Source organism: Trichechus manatus, unplaced genomic scaffold (genome assembly GCF_000243295.1).
Source record: "Trichechus manatus latirostris isolate Lorelei unplaced genomic scaffold, TriManLat1.0 scaffold00269, whole genome shotgun sequence".
NCBI classification, from domain to species: Eukaryota; Metazoa; Chordata; class Mammalia; order Sirenia; family Trichechidae; genus Trichechus; species Trichechus manatus.
The window spans coordinates 2,142,778-2,159,262 of NW_004444205.1; the positions used below are offsets into that span (position 1 = coordinate 2,142,778).

At 40.2% G+C, this 16,485-nt stretch overlaps 1 protein-coding gene across 1 annotated transcript; it reads left to right on the forward strand.

Moving 5' to 3' along the window:
- Positions 1-4,915: 4,915 nt before the first annotated feature.
- Positions 4,916-14,608, forward strand: LOC101342055 (gastricsin-like; the record flags this gene model as incomplete). Its single annotated transcript, XM_012559566.1, has 2 exons — positions 4,916-5,326; positions 14,564-14,608. Coding segments are annotated over exons 1-2 (456 nt in total), but the record flags the coding sequence as incomplete, so codon positions are not given.
- Positions 14,609-16,485: the final 1,877 nt, after the last annotated feature.

A 16,485-nucleotide genomic window follows, 5' to 3' on the forward strand; every position in this document is an offset into this window, starting at 1 on the left:
TGAATTGTGTCCCCTCAAAATATCTGTCAACTTGGCTGGGTCATGATTCCCAGTATTGTATGATTGTGTACCATTTTGTAATCTAATGTGATTTCCTTATGTGTTGTACACTCTATCACTATGATGTAATAAGATGCATTAGTGGCAGTTATACTGATGAGGTATACAAGATTGGATAGTGTCTTAAGCCAATCTCTTTTGAGCTATAACAGACAGAAGCGAGCAGAGACACATGGGAACCTCATACCATCAAGAAAGCAATACCAGGAGCAGAGTGCGTCCTTTGGACCTGAGGTTCCTGCGTAGAGACGCTCCCAGACCAAAGGAAGATTGATGACATGGACCATCCTTCAGTGTCAACAGAGAAAGCCTTCCCCTGGAGCTGTAGCCCTGAATTTGAAATTGTAGCCTACTGGACTGTGAGAGAATAAACTCTTTGTTAAAGCCATCCACTTGTGGTATTTCTGTTATAGCAGCACTAGATGACTAAGCCAGCTTCTATGGAACGCCATTTAAAAACAAAAGAATTAGAGAAGCAGAAAAATAAGGATAGTAATTTTTTAAAAAGGAAAGTAAAGAGATACTTTTAAAAAAAGGAATGGCCAATTGTATCAAATAGGCCAGAAACTTCAGAATGAATGAGCTTGAAATGCTATTTGATTTGGCAAAAGAGAAGACAACAGTGATCTTCAAGAATTTAGTTTCCCAAATACACAGCATTAACAAGATACAAACCATAACTAGCAATACACAAACATCAGCAGATAAACTAGATAACTGGGATCTTCTAAAAATTAAACACTTATGCTCATCAGAAGACTTCAACAAAAGAATAAAAAGAGAACCTACAGACTGGGGAAAAGAATTTGACTATGATAAATCTGGCAATTCCCCAATCTCTAAAATCTCTAGGAAAATCTAACATCTGTATAACAAAAAGACAAACAATCCAATTAAAAATGGGCAATGGAAATGAACAGATACTTCACCAAAGAAGACATTCAAGTGGCTAACAGACACATGAGGAAATGCTCACTATCACTAGCCATCAAAGAAATGCAAATCAAAACCACAATGAGATACCATCTCACCCCAGCATTACTGGCACGTATCAAAAAAACAGAAAATAACAAACGCTGAAGAGGCTGTTGGGAGACTGGAACTCTTATGCATTGCTGGTGGGAATGTAAAATGGTACAACCACTTTGGAAAACAATTTGCCTCTTCCTTAAAAATCTAGAAATAAAAATACCATATGATCCAGCAATCCTACTCCTAGGAATGTACCCTAGAGAAATAAGAGCTGTCACACAAATAGACATATGCACACCCATGTTCACTGCGGCATTGTTAATAATAGCAAAAAGATGGAAACAACCTAGGTGCCCATCAACAGATGAATGGATAAACAAACTATGGTACATACACACAATGGAATACTACACAACAATAAAGAACAATAATGAATTGGCAAAGCGTCTCACAACATGGATGAATCCGGAGGGCATCGTGCTGAGTGAAATAAGTCAATCACAAAAGGACAAATAATGTATGAGATCACTACTATAAAAAATCATGAAAAGGTTTACACACAGAAAGAAACAATCTTTGATGATTATGGGGGGGAGGGGAGGGAGGGAAAAACACTAAATAGACAATAGATAAGTGGTAAATTTGGTGAAGGGTAAGGGAGTACACAATACTGGGGAAACCAGCACAACTTGTACAAGGAAAGGTCATGGAAGCTCCATAGACACATCCAAACTTCCTGACGGACTGAATTGCTGGGTGGAGGGCTGTGGGGACCATGCTCTCGGTAACATCTAGCTCAATTGGCATAACATAGTTTATAAAGAAAATGTTCTACATTCTACTTTGGTGAGTAGTGTCTGGGGTCTTAAAAGCCTGTGAGCAGCCATCTAAGATACTCCACTGGTCTCACTCCTTTGGGATCAAGGGAGAATGAAGAAAACAAGATACAAGGGAAAGATTAGTCCAAAGGACTAATGGACCACAACTACCATGGCCTCCACCAGATTGAGTCCAGTACAACTAGATGGTGCCCGGCTACCACCACTGACTGCTCTGATAGGGATCACAATAGAGAGTCCCCGGCAAAGCTGGAGAAAAATGTAGAACAAAAATTCCAACACACAAAAAAAGACCAGATTTACTGGCCTGACAGAGACTGGAGAAACCCTGAGAGTACGGGCCCCAGACACCCTTATAGTTCATTAATGAAGTCCTCACAGCCAAAGATTAGACAGGCCTATAAAACAAAATGCGACTAAAGGGGCACATCAGCCCAGGGGCAACGACTAGAAAGCAGGAGGGGACGGGCAAGCTGGTAATAGGGAACCCAGGGCCGAGAAGGGGAGAGTGTTGATAAGTCGTGGGGTTGGTAACCAATCTCACAAAACAATATTTGTATTAATTGTTTAATGAGAAGCTAGTTTGTTCTATAAACCTTCATCTAAAGTGCAATAATTAAAAATAAATAAAAGAGTTTTCTATACATTTTCTCTCTCTTTCTCTCTCACACACACAGACATCTATATGTGCATTTTGAACATTGGCATCAGCTTTGGGTTACCATACATTCAGAGAGTATTTTTGGCTAAGGATACTTTGCAGGCCCAAATCATATTTACACAAAATCAGGTTGCTTCATTTTCCTTCCTCCTATTAGCCAAGGACATTATCTGGGACTACATCCAAATAAGTCTTTTACTAGACACTCAGCTTAATTGGTGTTTCTCATTAATGTTGTTCAGTTTTAAATAATTGCAAAGTTACCTGAAGGTACCCTACTATGTAAATATGGCAGTAGAATTGAAATTATGGAGGCAAGAATCGTGTTTTCAACCACAAAAATATTTCTTTTCATTTCAGTAGACATTGAATTATGATCAAGTAGCTAGGACATGTGGCATTCAATAATGATCAGTTCATTGACTGGTTGTTCTGGTTGTTTCATGTAACTACATTTGTGGAACAAAATTCAGAGGCAAGGGTATTGGAAAGGTAATTAGTGCATTGATTTCATGATTGTCTTCAGGAAAAAAATAAAGAAATAGAAACTCACAATAGGAAAGAAATTTAAGCAATTACTTTATTCATGAGGCAAGTTGAATTCTTCATACTGCTTTAAAGGGGGGGAAAGACACTGGTGTTCTTTTAAAAAGAATGGTTAGGCCCCGATTCAGGAAAATTCAGAACAGCCAAATCTATACTTAAAAATAACAAATAAACAAATAGGAAGTGAGTATTCACATTTCAAAAGATCCTTTATGTGATCAATGCATGCTCACCAAATCCTTCTACATTGCTAATTAATATGTCTATTAAATATGATTCTGATTTGTAAAAGTCAGGCCTCATATCCTTTCAACAATTTTGGAGTAAATGTGTTTTCCTTCCTCAAGGGATTACATTAAATACACTAAGGGGTATGAGATCTCTTGGTCTTGAAGTAATTTATTCCTATGGGAATATGCCCACAAAGTATGATCTCTCCACCAGGAAAAGACGAAAGTAACAAGATGAAAGTGGTTTAATACACTCAGTCTCAGTTACCTCTGCTAATAAGTAGATACAAGGACTGCCCCAAATATTTAATAATAGAAACATATCTTTCAACTTAGGAATAATTCATATGATTGATGGCATCAACTATATACTGTCAGTTAGGTTAGACTTATATAAATATTTGACTTTTTTTTTCAATTTTCATATGCATTAGGTGATAAGAGAAAAAAAAAACCTAAAATGATATTTCTCTTTCCACATTTTCTTGTAAATATAGAAATTGTTAATAAAGAATGTTAAAGATCTAAAGACACAAGCCTCATTTGGTTATTTAGTATTTTGCTTCCAGTTCCGGTAGAGTTGATTTCGAATCATGGTGACCCCCATGTGTACAGAGTAGAACTGCTCCATAAGGTATTCAAAGGCGTGACCCTTCAGAAGCAGGTCGGAAGCCTGTCTTTCAAGGGCCTCTGGATGGGTTCAAACCATCAACCTTTCGGTTAGTAGCCCAGCGCTTAACTGTTTGCCACACAGACACTCCAGTATTTCACTTATAGACATTATAAAATATATGAACCTATTTCACTCTCCCGTTGTTAGAGTCTCATCTTGCAGTATTTAAAATGAGTAAAAGTTAGAGATGACAAGGTAACTGACTGAATTTCACTTAACAACGGGGTAGCTGATCCTGCAGATGGATTCTCTACCATTTTCTGTGCAAAAATGTCCTTTAATTATCCTAGTAGCGTTACCTTAAGGGAATCAGGCAAAAACAAGATGGCGGTGTCTGATCTCTATACGCTGTATTACAATTCCGTTGAAAAGCATGAGATATTTAAAATGGTTTAAAGACAATGAGACTAGGCCAGAATGCCTCTAAATGATACTTAAGATGAGCAACAGAACTGCACTTGTGACTGCGTTGTCCTCTTCATCTATAATGAGGATCATAGAATCTTTCTCAGTAGTCTCAACACAAGCCTTTTTCTTCTACTCCAGCCTAAAATCTAAGAGAAGGAGTGAGAGACATAAGTAGGAAAACAAACCAAAACAGAAGAGCGACTATTATGGTCTGCACTAAGTCAGCTCCTGAGAATGGAAAGTTGAACAACGATTTATGCCTTCAAGAAGTTTACAGTTCAGAGACAGAGTCAAGAAATCATCCACGAAAACTGGGCGGTGGGGGTCGGCGGGGGGGGGTCCCAAGCTGCGCAGTACTGCCTGGCTGGAACGGGCTCCCAATTCGAGAATGGAGAAGGAGAACAAACAATCAATTCAAAACAAGCAAACAAAAAAAAGCCATGGGATCCCACCAGTGTGGCAGCACGGGCCAGGAGGCAGTCTCACATTCTAGCGGCATTTTGCAGCCTTTCAGGAAGAAGCAAAGATGGCGCACAGAGCCAGAATCCCCCTGAAGAAAACGAAGTCCATGCATGAGACCATGAAGGATAAGGGCCTACTGGAGGAGTTTCTGAGGACCCACAAGTACGACCCTGTCCAGAAGTACCACTTCAGCGACTTCAGCGTGGTCTATGAGCCCGTGGCCTACACTGATGCTGCCTACTTTGGAGAGATCAGCATTGGGACCCCACCTCAGAACTTCCTGGTCCTCTTTGACACTGGCTCCTCCGACCTGTGGGTGCTTTCTGTCTACTACCAGAGCCAGGCCTGCATCAGCCACCCACGCTTCAACCCCAGTGAGTACTCCACCAACAGGCAGACCTTCTCTGAGCACTACAGCAGCGGCAGCCTCACCGGCTTCTTCGGATATGACACCCTGACCATCCAGAGCATTGAGGTATCCAACTAGGAGTTTGGCCTAGACTCATTACCTGGACTCTTCTTCCTCTTGGCCCCCCACTCTATAGGGGTGGTCTCTCTGTGCTTCTTCTCTGGATTCAGCCTTCCTTTTCTGGACTCTGGACTTTCTCTAACAATAAATAGTTCCTCTCCAAAAAAAAAAAAAAAAAGAAAGAAAGAAATCATCTACTACAATTATACTGTAAAAAGAAAGCTAGGATTATGCACAGGATGTAAAGGAAAAAGGGTATGGAGAGCGGTATTTGAGCGACAGTGGATATTTCATGGTATGGAGAGTAGTAGTCAGGAAGTCTTCTCACAGGAGGAGAAACTTGAGATCAAGTTTTACCAAATGAGTGTTAGCGAGTGTCTTAGTTTCTTAGTGCTGCTATAACAGAAATACTACCAGTGGGTGACTTTAACAAAAAGAAATTTATTTTCTCACAGTTAGGAGGCTAGAGTCCAAATTCAAGGCATTAGCCTAGGAGAAGGTTCTTGTCTCTTTTCAGCTTCTATTCCTCAGTTTCTTGGTGATCTTCATGTGGCATGACATCTATCTTCCCCCATCTCTGCTTCTTTCTCTGTGCCTCATCTGCTCTTTTAATATCTCAAAAGAGATTGCCTTAAGACACCCTACACTGATATGGCCTCATTAACATAACAAAGAAAATCCTATACTCAAATGGGATTACATCCACAGGTATAGGGGTTAGGATTTACAATACCTATTTTTGGGGGACACAATTCTATTCATAACAGTGAGTTAAATTAAGAAGAGGGGAAGAGATAGTCAAGGACATGTGAACAGCATTTGTGAAAGCATTGGGATGTGAAGCAACAAGCTTCTTCTTCCAGAAAGATTTCTATGGCAGGTTGTATTTTTTAAAATATCTGCAACAATGTTTCCAAACCCACATACTTTCCAGAACCTTGTCACTCCCCCATCAAGAGGTAAACTCTATGTCTCCTTGCCTTAAACCTGGGCAGGCTTTGGGGATGGCCTCATTAATAAAGTATGATGGAAGTGATGCTATGTGACTTCTGAGGCTAGGTCATAAAAGGTGATCCTGTTTTTTCCATTTCTTTCTTGGAACATATGACTTTGGAGTCCTAAGCTAACATGTAAGAAGTCCAGCCTCCTCTCTGAAGCTGTTATCCTGAAACAAATGCGTAGAATAGAGGGAGCTGCCCAAGGAGCCCCGGCTGTTCAAGACTTCCCAGCCCAAACATGTGAGTAAGGAACCCTTCTAGATAATATCCAACCTCAGCCACAGTCTGACTGAAACTGCATGAGAGATCCTGAGTAAGAGCCACCTAGTGGAATCAGTCCATATCTAGAACTGTGAGATCTAATAGTACTGAATAATTGCTATTGTTTTAAACCATTGTTTTGGGGTGGTTTGTTATGTAGCAATAAATAACAAATACCCCCTCCTTGGCTACCTCACCTTGTGTCTAGATCAAGATTGCTTTCTGATGTTCTATTTACTTGACTGAATCCTTTACTAGTCTGTAACTACCAGGATGGCAGACCTAGGCCTATCATGACCACTGTTGGATCTCCTGCACCTAGCACAGTGCCTGGCACACAGTATGTGTTCAATATATAGCCATTCAATGAATGAATAAACAAATGAAGTAGTTTTATATGTGTAGAGAGTGAAAAAGCAGGGGTAGTGGGAGATGAGATTAGAGAGGCAGGTAGGAGAAAAATCATGAGCATCCTTGTGAACTAAGCTGAAACATTTGACTTTATTTTGAAAGCTAAAGGAACCCATAGAAGGATTTAGGAAGTTATCAGATTCATGCTTTAGGAAGATCACAGTAGTAATGGTATGGGGGATGTAATGAGACCAAAATAAGGTAGGCTATAAGAAGGTCTGTTCTAAGACAGTGGCAACAAGAATTGCAAGAAAAAGATGAATACTGAAGTACTGAGGACAGAGAATTTGCATAATAGACTTAATGGCAATCTTCTGCCACATGGGCTTCCATTTATAGTAAAAAAAGTTAATTACCTCTCTTACGTATGCCTTTAGGATAATTTTTAGAAGTTTCTTTATTTGATTTTGCATTGTCTTCATAATTACTGATTATTTCTGACAGAAATCATTCCCAGTGGTAACATATCCCAGAGATAACTAACTGTGCCTTACGTATTAATTTCTTGTGATCTCAAGCAGTTAATAGACTTGAGCTAACTCATCATGCTAATCCTTTGGGAAATGAATCTCCTAGCTACTCATATATCCTCTAAACTTAGATATCCTCTTTCTTTGGAAAATCTGTTTTCCAACCAAGTTAATTATCATTATTATCTGCAACCCTGGATCGTCAATATTAAAAGAGTACCTATTTTCTACTAGCCCCATTTACCATGAAATACTAGTACTGGACCTCATTTCCAGTTGCTTTAAATGAAGGGTCAGTTCCAGGAAATGAGTGTGTGGGGTGGGGAGTTTTGAGGGGTGGGGAGGAAGGTGAGATGATAGTAATCTTTGGAAAAGAGGAATGACTCTTGAACAGAGGAAGACCAAAATAATCACTAAGGGGAAAAGGAAGTAGAAGTAACATTCAGTACCAACAATAAGATCAATGAACCTAAGAACCATAGTAGGCCTAAAAACCAATCCATGGAAATAGAGGGATGTGGCAGATACAGCTGGTTGCTTATCCAATATCTATTCTCCCCTTTTCTACTAGACTAGAACCCAAACTAGGTTTTTCAGCTTCCTTTGCAGCTAAGGATGGCCATGTGGTATAGTTAAAGCCATTAAGCTATAAGTGAAAGTTGTTGGGTGGGATTTCTGGGAAATTTCTTTAAAAGCAATAGAATCAACTAGTCACATAATTTGTTTTGAACTTTTTCTCTTTTCTGGAACACAGTTGTGATGTTGATGGTGGAATATCTAACTTGCAACCATGATCATGGTCATACAAGCTAAGGATTGAAAGCAGAACGCTAGAAGAAGCCAGAGTCCCTGATGGCATCATGAAGCCATTGAACTGGCCCTGGACTGATGACCTCTGGACTTCTTGTTTCATGAAAATGAAGAACCCCCTAAATTGTTTGAACTACTGTTTAGTTGGGTTTCTACTGCACACACATGTAGAAAATCTATAACTAGTATGGGCAAGGGAAAGAGGTCATATCTGTAAACATCAGTGATCCTAGATGGTAAGAATGGAGACTGGGCAGGAGTGGGGATGAGGGGAGAGGAGCAAACTGATTAATAAATAATCTTGCATCCGATTCTGTATCTTGCTTCTGCTCACATCTGCTAATGCTGACCTTTTAAAGAGTCTGAATCTAAAAGATTGGAATCTCCTGACCTATCATTGTAGACAATGCAAGAGTCATTGCCCTCCCTCTTACGCTATTCATATTATAATATAAATTGTTAGGGATTTTTGCTTTTATGTTCATAAACAATACTGGTCTATAGTTTCCTTTTCTTATAACATCTTTGGCAAGTATTAGTATCATGGAGATTCTGGTGTTGAATTGGGAACTGTCCTCGTCCTCCTCATTTTCTGAAAGAGTTTTTATAGTATTGCAATTACTACCTTCAAAGTTTGATAGACCTTGTCATGGATTGAATTGTGTCCCCCCAAAAATGTGTGTAGCACCTTGGCTAGGTTATGATTCCCGGTATTGTATGATTGTGTTATCTGATGTGATTTCCTTATGTGTTGTAAACTCTACCCTTATGATGAGATTATATGTGATCTCCTCATGTGTTGTAAATTCTATCACTGTGATGAGGTTATACTGATGAGATTGACAAGATCAGTGTCTTAATGCAATCTCTTTTGAGATATAAAAGAGAGAAGCGAGCAGAGACACATGGGAACCTCATACCATCAAGAAAGCAGTGCTGGGAGCAGAGCGCGTCCTTTGGACGTGAGGTTCCTGCGCAGAGAAGCTCCCAGACCAAAGGAAGACTGATGACATGGACTTTCCTCCAGAGCCAAGAGAGAAAGTGTTCCCCTGGAGCTGATGCCCTGAATTTGGACTTGTAGCCTACTGGACTGTGAGAGAATAAATTTCTCTTGTTAAAACCATCCACTTGTGGTACTTCTGTTAGAGCAGCACTAGTTGACTGAGACAGACCTCATTAGTAAAGACATCTGGACCTAGAGTTTTCCTTGCAGGAAGGTTTTAAACTATGAATTTGACTTCTTTAATAGATATAAAATTATTCAGGTTATCTATTCTTTCTTGAGTGAGAGTTAATATTTTGTGTATTTTGAGGAATTTTGTCCCAGTTATCTAAGTTGTCAAATTTATTGGAATAAAGTTGTTCATACTATTCTCTATTATCCTTTAATGTCTGAAGAAGCTATAGTGATATCTCCCTTTTATTTCCTGATTTGGTAATTTGTGTCTTCTCTCCTTTTTTATTAATCAGTTGGGTTAGAGGTTTATCAAATATATTGATCTTTTCAAAGAACACATTTTTAGTTTCATTGTATTTTCTTTATTGTTTTCTGTTTCCCATGCCTTTTTGCTCTTACCTTTGTTTTTTTTTTTTTTTTCCTTCTTCCAACTTTGGGTTTGGACTCAACGGCAATGGGTTTTTCAGGTTTTCTTTAACTTTGGGTTTAGTTTTCAATTCTTTTTCTAGCTTCTTAAGATGGAAGCTTAAGTCTTTGAGTTGAGATATTTCTTTTCTAATATAAACATTTGATGATATGCGTTTTCCTTTATGCACTACTTTAGCAACATCCCTTCCATTTTGATATGTTTCATATAATTTTCAGTCAATTCAAATTAAAATATTAAAAATACATGTTTTTCCTTATCTGCAGCTATGCAATTTCTAGCACTGTTGACTCCTTTGTGTAGATGCAAATTTATTTCTGGTATCACTTCATGTTTTTTTAGCACATGTCTCCTGACATATATTCTCTTAGCTTCTTTTTTGTCTTAAAAAATCTTTAATTCATATTTAAATTCACCTTTTTTAATAATATTTTTACTATGTAGATTAACATTCTAGGTTAACAAGTTTTTTTTTCATTCAGTACTTTAAAGATGTCAGTCTTCTTACTTGCACAGTTTCAGATCACAAATCTACTGTCATTCTTATCATTGACTTGCTAAACATGTTGTTTCTTTTTTCTCTGACAGACTTCAGGAGTTTTTTCTTTATTTTTGATTTTAAGCTGTTTGACTATGATGTGCTTAGATGTGTTTTTCTTTGTATTTATTTGCTTGGGATTCTCTGAGCTTCTTGGATTTGTAGGTTGTTGTCATTCATTAAATTTTGGAAAATTACCAGCCATTATGGCTTCAAATACTGCTTCTGGTATATTATCCCTTTCCTCTTTTTGGAACTTTAATTACATGTATATTAGACTGTTTGTTTGTTCTCTACAATTGGATTCACTGTATTTTTTTTTCCTGTTCTTTTTTTTTTCCCTCTTTGTGCTTCAGTTAGGATATTTTCCTTTTGTTTTTATTTCTTTCCTTTTTAAATATTTTTCTTTTTTATTTTGGAATAATTTAAGATTTACAGAAAAGTTGTGAATATAGTAGAGAGAGTTCTAATATACTGTATACTTCCACCAGCTTCCCCTAATATTAACATCTAGACAACCATGGTGCATTTTTCAAAACTAAAAAATTAATGTTGATACAACACTATTAACTAAACTACAGACTTTTATTTCAGTTTCACCAATTTCTCCACTAATGTCTTTTCCTGTTCAGAATCTAATCCAGGATAGCATATGGCATTTAGTCATCATGTCTCCTTAGTCTCCCCAGGTTTTTCCCCAGTCTTTCCTTGTCTTTTCATGACTGTGATGGTTAAGGTTATGTGTCAGCTTGGCTGGACCGTGATTCTTAGTGGTTTGGCAGTTATGATGTAGTTTGGCAGTTATATAATGATGTAATCAATTCCATGATGAGATTTGCTATGAGCATCCAATCAGCTGAAAGGAGTTTCCTTGTGGGTGTGGCCTGCCGCCAGTATTTAAATGGATGTTCCAGCAAGGCTCTCACTCTGGATCCTGTATCTGGCTTGTCATCATCTGACCTCCAGTTCCTGGGACTTGAGCTAGCAGCTTACCTGCTGATCTTGGGATTTGTCAGCCTCTGCAACCTGTGAGCCAGTGGCCTGCCATCTTACCTGCTGATCTTGGCTCTGTCAGCTCCTGCAGCTACAAGAGTCAGGAGAAGCCTCCAGCCTGACACCTGACCCACAGATTTGGGACGTTCCAGCCCCTACAACCACGTGAGCCATTTCTTGAGATAAATCTCTCTATATATGCGTGTGTGTGTGTGTGTGTGTGTGTGTATACACACATATATATATATACTTCACTGGTTTTTCTTCCCTAGAGAGCCCATCCTAAGACAGTAACCTTAACATTTTTGAAGAATATTGGTCAGGTGTTTTTTAGAACATCTCTCAATTTAGGTTTGTCTGTGGTTTTCTCAGGATTAGACTGAGATTATGGGTTTTGGGGAAGGATATTACAAAGGGGTGAGGTGCTCTGCTCATCACATTATATCAGGAGGACATGATATCAACATGACTTATCACTAGTGATGTTAATGTTGATGACTTGGTTAAGGTGTTTTCCAGCTTTCTCTACTGAAAAGTTAGTATTTTTTTCCTTGCTACATACTTTGGTAACAAGTCACTAAGTCTAGCCCCATACTCAAGGGGAGGAGAATTAGCTCCCTTCCTGGAGGGAGAGTAAATAGCTACTTAAATTATTTGGAATTATTTTATAAAGAAGATTTGTCCCTTCTCCATTTATTATTAAACATTTTTTTATATCAGTGTGGATTCATAGATATTTATTTTATCCTTTGTCTTATAATCCAATACTATTAGCACTTATCTTGCTGCTCAATTACTTCCAGCTTTGGCTACTGGGAACTCTTTCAGGTTGGCTTCTGTTTTCTTTGGATATTGTGATGGTTAAGATTGTGCGTCAACTTGGCTGGGCCATGAATCTCAGTGTTTATATGTGATCACTCCCATGATTGGCTACTGTGAGTAGCCAATCAGATGAAAGGGAGTTTCCTTGGGGGGTGGGGCCTGCATCTGAATATAAGCAGACATTCTGGCTTTTTGCTCACTCTGGATCCTATGGCTGCCTCCTGTCATCTCACCTCTGGTCCTTGGGACTTGAGTTGTCAGCTTATCTGCCAAACTTGGGATTCGTTGATCTGCACAGCCTGTGAGTGGAGCCATGCTCTCTGACCTGCCGATCTTGAGCTCACCATCTTCTGTGGCTCCATGAATTGGGAGAGGCCTCTACCCTGATCCATGGACTTGGGACGTTCTAGCCTCTACAATCGCGTGAGCTATTTCCTTGATATAAATCTCTCTCTTTCTATATATATATATATTTACACACTTTACTGGTTTTGCTTCTCTAGAGAACCCAGCCTAAGACATTTGGTACCGAGAGTGGTCCTAGAGAAACAAAACTGTAAGGATGAGTTTTCTAAATTGTTTCTCAAGTCTGGTTAGTCTTAAAGATGTTGATGACTCTGCTTCCAGCAGTAAAGAGGACACTGCTAGTCCATGGTGTGAGGTGGCGATACAAATACACAAAATATCACCACCAGTAGACCAGGTATTGGTGAATGGTGAGGCTTGGGGTGAATACTTGTGTGATATCTTTCTAAAGCTTTTTCAGAATGAGAAGTATCAGAAAGCTGGTTGGCTTGTCCTACTTTCGCTAGACAAACTGGTGAAAGAAAGAGATGCACTCACGGCTTCAGAGTCACAGCTCAAGTACCGCTTAAATGACCTCAAGGCTTCCACTTGTGCTTTGAAAGAAAGTCTTATTTCTTGTAGTAACAGAACTGAAATTACCAAAAACCAAACCCAGGGTCTTATTGTAAGAGTGGCTAAGTTACAACGCCAGCTCAACTGCCAACCTCAAAAGGTCTGAAGTTAAAGTAAGGGCATTGTTTGGGAAGAAATGGGATCCTGAAACTTGGGATGGGGACATATGGGCAGATAATCAGGAAGCTGGGGACACTGAAACCCTAAATTCTGTTGAATCACTCCTGCCAGCAGAACCAGTCCCGTCTGAAGAGATTACTTCATGTTTGTCTGCTAAACCACCCTGCCCAGAAAAACCATTAGCCGCCCCACTCCCGTCTAAGGAGATTAGCCCTAGCCCAGCTGCCTCTAAAGAGCCCTTGCCTGAGTCATTGCCTGGGGCATCGCCTGAGGCAAATGCTTTACAAGACAATGCTGAATGTTCTCAAAACAATTCCACACTACCCATTCTGGCTTCTAGACCTATAACTAGGCTTAAGTCCCAGCGAGCCCCAGAAGGTGAAGTACAAAGTGTGACTCAGGAGGATGTACGCTACACTCCAAAAGAACTACTTGACTTTTCTAATATGTACAAACAGAAACCTGGGGAATATGTGTTGGAATGGCTATTAAGGGTGTGGGATAATGATGCAAGGAACATAAAGATGGATCAGTCTGAGTTTATTGATATGGGTCCACTAAGCACAGATTGTTCATTCAATGTTTCAGCTCGAGAAGTTAGGAAAGGATCTAATAGTTTATTTCATTGGGTTGCTGAAGTACAGATTACCAGGTGGCCTACACTAAATCAAGTTGAAGTACCAGACCTGCCTTGGTATACTGTAGAAGAAGGTATCCAAGGGCTTAGGGAAATCAGCAAGCTAGAGTAGATTTATCAAGTTAGACCCACACATGGAGTGCCCAGAGGACACACCTTTTACCACAACTGTGAGGAACAAATTTGTGAAGGGAGCTCCAGCATCCCTGAAGACTGCTGTGATTGCTATTTTATGTAAGTCAGATTTGACAGTGGGAACTGCTCTAACTGAATTAAGACACCTAACTACAATGGGGCTGATCGGACCCTGTGGTAGTAGTGGCCAAGTGGCTGCACTCAGTCAACAAAGACAAGGTGGGCATGATTACAGTAATGGACAGAGGAGTCAAAGCAGTAATCAGAATAAGCTGACTCGTATAGACTTATGGCATTGGCTACTTAATCATGGTGTCCCTAGGAGTGAAACAGATAGGAAATCTACTATTTACTTGATCTGTACAAATGGATGAATTCTAGGTTAGGTGAACAGCAGTCTAACTCAAATCACCAGAATAGAGAGTCACGGTCCCTCAATCAACTCCCAAATTTGAGCAAGTTTGAAGACCTACAACCCCTTGAATGAAGGGGAGGCCGGGTCCCCTTGAGGAAGGACTCTAATACACTGCCAAAAATTTTTACTGTTAATCTTTCTCCCAGCCTTCCCCAAAGGGATCTATGGGAGAGTGACTGTTCACTGGAGAAGAGGAAATCATCAGACTTTTCCGGGATTACTGGATACTGGCTCTGAATTGACACTAATTCCAGGAGACCCAAAACGTCACTGTGGCCCACCAGTCAGAGTGGGAGCATATGGAGGTCAGGTTATTAATGGATTCTTGGCTCATGTCCATCTCACAGTAGGTCTAGTGGGTCCCTGAACCTATCCTGTAGTGATTCCCTTAGTTCCAGAATGCATAATTGGAATAGATCTACTCAGCAACTGGCAGAACGCCCACACTGGATCCCTGACAAATAGAGTAAGGGCTATTATGGTAGTAAAAGCCAAGTGGAAGCCATTAGAACTACCCCTACCTAGGAAAATAGTAAACCAAAAACAATACCACATTCCTGGAGGGATTGTAGAGATTACTGCCACCATCAAGGACTTGAAGGATGCAGTAATCTCTACACCACATCCCACCACATCCTCATTCAACTAGTCTATCTGGCCTGTGCAAAAAACAGATGGATCTTGGAGAATGACAATAGATTATCGAAAACTTAACCAGGTGGTGACTCCAATTGCAGCTGCTGTTCTAGTGTAGTTTCACTGCTTGAGCAAATTAACACATCTGGTACATGGTATGCAGCTATTGATCTGGCAAATGCCTTTTTCTCCATACCTGTTTCAAAAGACTGCCAGAAGCAGTTTGCCTTCAGCTGGCAAGGCCAGCAATACACCTTCAGGTGCCTACCTCAGTGCTACATCAACTCTCTAGCCTATGCCATAATTTAGTCCACAGGGACCTTGATTGCCTTTCCCTTCCAAGAGACGTCACACTGGTCCATTACATTCATGACATGCTGATTGGACCTAGTAAGGAAGAAGTGTCGATGACTCTGGACTTATTGGTAAAACATTTGCATGCTAGAGGGTGGGAAATTAATCCCACAAAAATTCAGGCACCTTCCACTTCAGTGAAATTTCTAGGGGTCCAGTGGTGTGGGGCATGTTGAGACATTCCTTCTAAAGTGAAGGATGAGTTATTGCATCTGGCTGTTCCCACAACTAAAAAGGAAGCACAATGCCTAGTAGGCCTCTTTGGACTTTGGAGACAACATATTCCTCATCTGGGTGTGCTACTTCGGCCTATTTATCAAGTGACTCAAAAAGCTGCTAGTTTTGAGTGGGGACCAGAACAAGCGAAGGCTCTGCAACAGGTTTAGGCTTCTGTGAAAGCCCTTCTGCCACTTGGGCCATATGATCCAGCTGATCCAGTTGTGCTTGAAGTGTCAGTGGCAGATAGAGATGCTGTTTGGAGTCTTTGCCAGGCCCCTATTGGTGAATCACAGCACAAACACTTAGGATTTTGGAGCAAAGCTCTACCATCCTCTGCAGATAACTACTCTCCTTTTTGAGGAACAGCTTTTGGCTTGTTACTGGGCCTTAGTAGAGACTGAATGCTTAACCATGGGACACCAAGTCGCCATGTATCATGAACTGGGCGCTGTCTGACCAACAGAGTCATAAAGTTGGACGTGAATAGCAGCACTCCATCATTAAATGGAAGTGGTATATATGAGACTGGTCCCGAGCAGGACCTGAAGGCACAAGTTGCATGAGGAAGTGGCCCAAATGCCCAGGGTGTCTACTCCTGTCACATTACCTTCCATCTCCCAGTCTGCACCTATGGCCTCTATGGGGAGTTCCTTATGATGAGTTGACTGAAGAGAAAACTCATGCCTGGTTTACAGATGGTTCCACGCAATATGCAGGCACCACCCAAAAGTGGACAACGGCAGCACTACAGCCCCTTTCCGGGACCTCCCTGAAGGACAGTGGTGAAGGGAAATCCTCTCAATGGACAGAACTTCAAGCAGTGC